Genomic DNA, 6,762 nt, shown 5'->3' with positions numbered 1-6,762 from the left:
CCGGCCAACATTAAAAACACGGGCGATTGAAATGGCCACATTGAGATGCGCCGAGCCGGCTGCGGCGCGGACGCGCTCTTGAGGTCAAGTGACGGACGGATTGTATGCTTCTTCATAATAATATTAATTAAACAATTTGCATGCTAATAAGGTAACAATTATCAGGGCCTCTGTTGAAAGATTCAGGTTATTACAACACGCCAATCTGAAGGCCAGGGGTCAGAGAGTGAGAGGCGAGCGAAATTTCAACTCAAATTAACATTCTGTCAGCTCCAGAAAATGGGATAAATAAAGTCGAATTAATTCATTATAATAAAGAGAGATGGGCGAGGGAGCCCGGCCGGCGCCCGCCCCCTCCCCTGCCCTCCTCTCGGGCCGAATTGATTACAGCTCTGTATTCAGAAACACGCGCCGCGCGCATTCCTGGCGGCGAACCGACAGTGAGCGAGGCGCTATGGCTACGGGCAAAACCAAGTCGGATGGACAGAGTTTACATTTAGTATTTATAGGGAAAGAAATTAAATTATGGCGAAAAGTAGTGCTCTTGGCCCCTGACCTCCGCGTTAATATTTGCAGCGTTTTCCGAGCGCGACAGGAGGGGGGAGGCAGGGGTTAAGGCCCCGAATTGCAGGCCTCCTCTCCTTCTCGGCGAGGTTTCGGGCCTGCCCCGCGTCCCTGCGCCTCTTGCCGTCCGGAGCAAGGGCGGAGGGTCGTGTGCGGCCCTGTCGCGGGTCCTGTGCGGCGGTACACACAGTTCGGCCCCTCGCCAGGGCGCGTGCCCGGCGCCCGGTCCTCCAGCGGGTCGGGGTGGGGCCTCGCCCCCTCACGCCCTCGCCTCCTGTCCACCCGGTGGTGGTGTGCCGACCTCCCCGGGCACGCACACGCGAGCACAGGTGCGGCGCGAGCCCCGGCCCAGGACCCGCGCAGCGCGCAGACTCACAGCCCTGGCCTGCCCTTCCCCCGGCTCCCGGCTCGGGGCTGGGCAGCCTGGCCCAAGCCACTTACACCAAAGGCCACCTTGCCTGTCGCTTTGTCCTGGGGTGCGAGGCCGCCGGCCGCGGAGCTCCAGGACCGGCTGGGTCACAGGCTCAGGAGCACCTTCTGCCTGCCTGGGGACCGGCTGCAACACGATGCAACCTTCCCACTGACCAACTTTTTTTTTTTTTACAAAGGCTGTTTTATAGAAAGATATATGTATCTTTCCCTTCTGCCCACAGTCCTCATTTGCTGCTTATTTAAGAATATATCCTTTAATGATTGAGCTCGGAGTATATCAATATTTTACCGTGGGGAAGGGAGTGATACTTCTCTGGGAACATAATTTAATTACAACAAATGGGTTGGGCGCCTTGGCCCTATTCTTCAGAGGCCGAGTCAAAGGGAGATATATTTATTTTTTCCCTTCTGTGTGTAGGGGGCCTGACTGGCCGCCACCCCAAACTACTTTCCCCTTCTCCTCGCCTCCACTTCTCTCTGCCCCAGGCCGGGTTTCACCCGGGTGGGGGGTACGGGGGTGGGGTGGTGTCAGGGTGCCTCCCGGGCCACCCTCACCTGCGTCTGTAGAGAGGGTGCTGCCAATCAATCAAAGAGGGCATTAATTACGCCTCTTTTATTGACGGGGCTGCCTCCTTAGGAGCCGTCTCTTTCGGAGTCGCCTCCTCCCCCGCTCCGGCCTGCGCCTCCTCCCCTCCCCCGCCGCCTGGAGCCGGAGAGGAGATGAGAAACCCTTGTAGTTTTAAATTCAATGTGACAGTTTCGGAAAGAGCGGATGATGAATCTCCTATTATTGGATCAGTCTATTTGCCGCTCAATGTCTCTCTGTAATTGGAGCAACATCACTTTAAAGGTTCAGAGAGTACAGCATTTCTGGTGAAAAATCCCCACAACACGCCGGTGAATGTTTTAAAGGGAAATCTATTAGTGATTTGCGGAGGGGCGGGGGCCGGCGGCGGGTGGCGGCGCGGGCGGGGGCCGGCGGGGCCGGGGGTGGGGGGCGCGCCGGGGGCCCGCGCCGGGCCGCGCCCCGCCCGCCCTCCCCGGTCTTGTTGTGACAGCTCCTGATACTGTTTATTGAGGTGCATGTCAGGTATAATTAGCAATCGATATGGAAAACGGCTCCGTGCGCCCAGCACGCCTCTGACGTCAGAGCCGATTAGCGCTTCTTATTGGTCCCAAATTCCCCGGGCCGCGGCTAATTACCGGGAGCTTGATGTTGATAAAGTAAAGCGCCGGAGAGCGGGCGAAGCATGTGTAGGGCTCCGGGTGCCTGTCTCCGCCGCCGCCGTCCGCGCCTCCCGCCGCTGGCCCGCCCCGGCCCCGGCCCGCGCCCCCGCGCCCCGCCGGCCTCCCGCGCGAGATGATGGACGGCCGCCTCCTGGAGCATCCGCATGCCCAGTTCGGGGGCTCGCTGGGCGGCGTGGTGGGCTTCCCCTACCCGCTGGGCCACCACCACGTGTACGAGCTGGCCGGCCACCAGCTGCAGTCGGCCGCCGCCGCCGCGGTGCCCTTCTCCATCGACGGCCTGCTCAGCGGCTCGTGCGCCGCCGCCGCCGCCTCGGTGGTCAACCCGACGCCGCTGCTGCCGGCCGCCTGCGGGGTGGGCGGCGACAGCCAGCCCTTCAAGCTGTCAGGTAGGCGCGGCGGGCGGGGAGGGGGCCGCAGGGGGTAGGGGGCCCCGTCCGGCGAAGGAGTGGCTCGCGGGCGGCCGTGGAACTGGCTCCGCGGCCGCCGCTCCGGGGCCGCCTCGCTCGCCGCTCGCCGCCGGCTCAGGGCGCGCGGCAGCCCTGTCCGCCCGGCTGCCCTTCCTGGACAAAAGCGGGTGGCGGCCGCGCTCCGGCCGGGCCGGGGGCTGAGCCGCGCGGCGTCCTGTGCGTGCCCGCAGACTCGGGGGACGCGGACAAGGACAGCCCGGGCTGCAAGCGGCGGCGCACCCGCACGAACTTCACCGGCTGGCAGCTGGAGGAGCTGGAGAAGGCGTTCAACGAGAGCCACTACCCCGACGTGTTCATGCGCGAGGCCCTGGCGCTGCGCCTGGATCTGGTCGAGTCCCGAGTTCAGGTAAAGACCCGCCGTGCGCCCCGCGAGTCGCCATCCCGCCGGCGGCCTGCGCGGCCCGGCGCGCCTTTGTTCTCGACCTCCAGGTGGGAGACCGCAGGCTCCGCCGGAGCCCGCCGCGCGCTCGCCGGCCGGAAGCTGGGGGCCGGGGGCTCGGCGCCCCGCGGAGAGCGAGGCGGGTTTCCCGGGAGGGAGCCGAGGCGGCTCGGGAGGGGCCGGCGAACGGGAGCTGCGTCCGAACCGGGGAGCTGCGTGACAATGGGGTCCGGCGATCGCGCGACACGAGGCTGGGGCGGGCGAGGTGGCCAGGAGGACCCGGCCCGGCTCGGACTTGGAGGAGACCCGGAGAAGGCGGGCCTGACGCCTCCGTGCCGGGGCTGGGGGCTCGTCCCCCAGCCTGCGGCTAGCGCGTTTGTTTACTTTCGTCTCTGAAATATTCACATGGAAACATATTTATCACTTTGCAGACGGGGGCAGCTGAGGCGGAAACTTCAACACTTAAAACATGCGGGGCGGGGCGGGGGGGGGGGTAGGGTGTCTGAATCTTTAACACCGTCGGTTACATCTTTTTTTCCCTCCTGTAATTTGATTTTCTTCCGAGACTGTCGGCGGTATTCTTCTTAAAAATACAGTGTCGATTTGGTGCGTTGAAAATTCAAGATGAATCATGCATAATTAAATGTTTCCCTAAAGTACAGACATCTTTTTTAGGTCGGTGTGGTGGGGAGCAGGGCATGGGCCACGATGTGGGCGCCGGACTTGGAGGCGCCTGTTTAGCACCAATAGCTTTGTCTAGAAAGGTGTCCTCTCCTGTGCCGGGGCCTCCCTGATTGACCTTTTCTGTTTGTAAATCCTTTTATCCAATTTGTTCTAAGTGTCTTAAGTGGAGTCAAGACCTCTTCATTCCTCCTTCAACGTGGTAATGAGTGATTCTGGGTAACTCTAGGCAGACGGGGATTTACACCCCCCCCCAAAAAAAAAGATATTTAAAAAGAGAGAAAGGGCAGCAGCAGTCCTGGGGAGGTTACCACTTAATACCCAGAACGTTGGCACTGAAAAGGCTCCCGGTGACCGGGCCGGCCTGCTAGTGTGCGGGTCTCTACACAGCCGGGAACAAAGAATTCGAATTGCCGAGATTTTACGGGGAGGGTCCTGTGCCAGGGCTCCTCGGGATCTGACTCTGTGGTGCTGGAGCCAGGGTCTAGGGCTGCTAGCACCCTGCAGGCCCGCGGGGCTCCCAGGACCAGGCCTGCGGAGAGGGCGAAGGGGCGGGTGGGCCCTGGCTGCTCCTCAGCAAGGCCTGGCCGCTGGCTGCCAGTCCCCTGGTTCCGGCCAAGCCCAGCCAGTTCCAGAGGGCTGTGCTGGTGCTCTGGCCTGGAGCTTTCAGAGAAACGGGGTGGGGGAGAGCAGGCTGCTGAAGCTCGCCCTCCCAAGTTCAGCCCCCCAGTTCCTTCTGGGAGAAAAAGCACCCAGATTTCCCTTCACGGGAAACCCCCAAATCCGGGCTTTGACTCAGTCCCCAGGGAGCTGAAGACAGGTGTGGAGGGCAGCTGAGCCCTGCTGCTCCTGGTCCTCAGGCCAGACGCTCAGCCCTGGGCCAGTCGGGCTGCTTAGAACCCAAGCTGTGAGAAGCCAGGAGGGGCGAGAGGGGGCCCTGCCCTCTGCCTCCCAACCAGGAACCCAGCGCCCTCGGTCAGGGGCCAGACCAGTCCTGCCCAACGAAGGGGCAGCTCCCAGTTCTGTGAGGTGAGAAGCTGAAGCGGGAAGCCGGCAAGAGGCCCCGTCGGCCTCCTTCTGGGTGGAAAAAGATACGCCTGCAGCCTGACACCGAGGTCTGGCTCAGGGCCGGCTGGGCCGCGTGGCTCAGCTGCCGCCCCCTGGCCGGAGCCGAGGCTGTGCAGGCCTGTCTGGGGGGGGGGAGTGGGGAGGCCCGAAGCCCCCCGCCGCCTGACCGAGCCCCCCCTCCTCTCCCCTATCCGGCTGCTGTAGGTCTGGTTCCAAAACCGCCGCGCCAAGTGGAGGAAGAAGGAGAACACCAAGAAGGGCCCGGGGCGGCCGGCGCACAACTCGCACCCGACCACGTGCAGCGGAGAGCCGATGGACCCGGAGGAGATCGCGCGCAAGGAGCTGGAAAAGATGGAGAAGAAGAAGCGGAAACACGAGAAGAAGCTGCTCAAGAGCCAGAGCCGCCACCTGCCCTCGCCCGGCGGCCTGTCCCTGCACAGCGCGCCCAGCTCCGACAGCGACAGCGGCGGCGGCGGCCTGTCCCCGGAGCCGCCCGAGCCGCCGCCGCCTGCCGCCGCGGCCAGGGGCCCCGGAGCGCACAGCGCTGGCGCGGCGGGAGCACCGCCCGCACCGCCTGGCGAGCCGCCTGCGCCCGGCACCTGCGACCCCGCCTTTTTCCCGAGCCAAAGAAGCGGCGCTGGCCCGCAGCCGCGGCTAGGCCGCCCCGTGGACAAGGACGCGGCCCCGTGTGCACCCGGGGCAGTGGCGGCTGAGCGCGGGGCCGCGGGCCCGCCCAAGGCCAGCCCGTTCAGCGTGGAGAGCCTGCTGTCCGACTCGCCGCCGCGCCGGAAAGCGCCCCCCGCCAACGCGGCTGCCGCGGGGCTGGACTTCACACCCGGGCTGCCGTGCGCGCCGAGGACCCTCATCGGCAAGGGCCACTTTCTGCTTTATCCCATCACGCAGCCGCTCGGCTTCCTGGTGCCGCAGGCCGCACTCAAGGGCGGCGCGGGCCCGGAGCCCGCGCCCAAGGACGCGCCTCCCGCGCCCGCCGTGCCGCCCGCCCCGCCTGCCCAGGCCAGCTTCGGGGCCTTCCAGGGGCCCGGCGGCGCTCCGGACTCGGCCTTCGCGCGCCGCAGCCCCGACGCTGTCGCCTCCCCGGGGGCCCCGACCCCGGCGCCTTTTCGGGATGCCGCGGCCTCGGCCGAGGGCGGCGGTGGGGACTGCGCGGATGCGGGCACCGCCTGCCCAGCGGCCCCGCCGCCGCCGCCGCTCTCGCCGTCGCCCGGGCCTGGCTTGCCGGCTCCCAGCCCCGCTGCAGAGCCAGCCGTCGGCGGGGCCCCCGAGCCAGGCGCCTCGACGGGACCCAGCGCGCTGGATGGCGAGGAGCTGGCCATGGACTGAGGGCGCGGCGGGCCGGGGAGGCGCTCAGCCGGCCTGCGCCCGCTCGCTCAGGCTGCGGCTCACACAGCAGAATCAGGTGATCGGCTTCGAAACACTGCTCTTTCCTCTTTCTTCCGTTTCCTTCCTTTTACTTTTATTATTATTATTTTTTTTTTTTTAAGAAAAACGCTGTTATCAGTTCGGATGTAGGCAGCAACCCAGGACCGGGGGGTTGAGACCCTCCTCCTCTCAAAGGAGCACAAAAAAAAAAAAAAAAAGAAAAAAGAAAGCCCCACCCCCACAGAACCCACAACGAGAATCCTCAGCCTCGTAAAATGCAAAAATGTCTAAGAATATTTATATATGTACCATTTTTTATAAATAAAGCTGGTCAAACGCAAGCTCTCCGGTCCACTTTTTCCAACATCTGAGTGCCCAGCCCGGCCCCTGCCCCGCCCCGCCTTCCTCTCCTCTCCCCGAGGGTGGGACCAGGCTCCTCACCTCCCCCGAGATCCGCGCTTAATGCCTCCTTTTGTGTGCGTGTGTGTTTGTGTTTTCTGATTGAACAAATTTATGCACCCACAGCTCCTCTCTCCTGCCCTC

At 64.1% G+C, this 6,762-nt stretch overlaps 1 protein-coding gene across 1 annotated transcript; it reads left to right on the top strand.

Moving 5' to 3' along the window:
* The first annotated feature begins 2,222 nt into the window (after positions 1-2,222).
* On the top strand, positions 2,223-6,560 carry UNCX (UNC homeobox). The gene is made up of 3 exons (XM_027961248.3): positions 2,223-2,630; positions 2,882-3,057; positions 5,044-6,560. Exons 1-3 carry the CDS (start codon positions 2,357-2,359, stop codon positions 6,178-6,180), a joined length of 1,587 nt encoding a protein of 528 aa, XP_027817049.1. The 5' UTR covers positions 2,223-2,356; the 3' UTR covers positions 6,181-6,560.
* The last annotated feature ends 202 nt before the right edge of the window (positions 6,561-6,762 follow it).

Source organism: Ovis aries, chromosome 24, assembly GCF_016772045.2.
Source record: "Ovis aries strain OAR_USU_Benz2616 breed Rambouillet chromosome 24, ARS-UI_Ramb_v3.0, whole genome shotgun sequence".
Lineage (NCBI taxonomy): Eukaryota > Metazoa > Chordata > Mammalia > Artiodactyla > Bovidae > Ovis > Ovis aries.
Note: the sequence above shows the minus strand (reverse complement) of the source record. Positions and strands in the feature narration are given on the sequence as shown.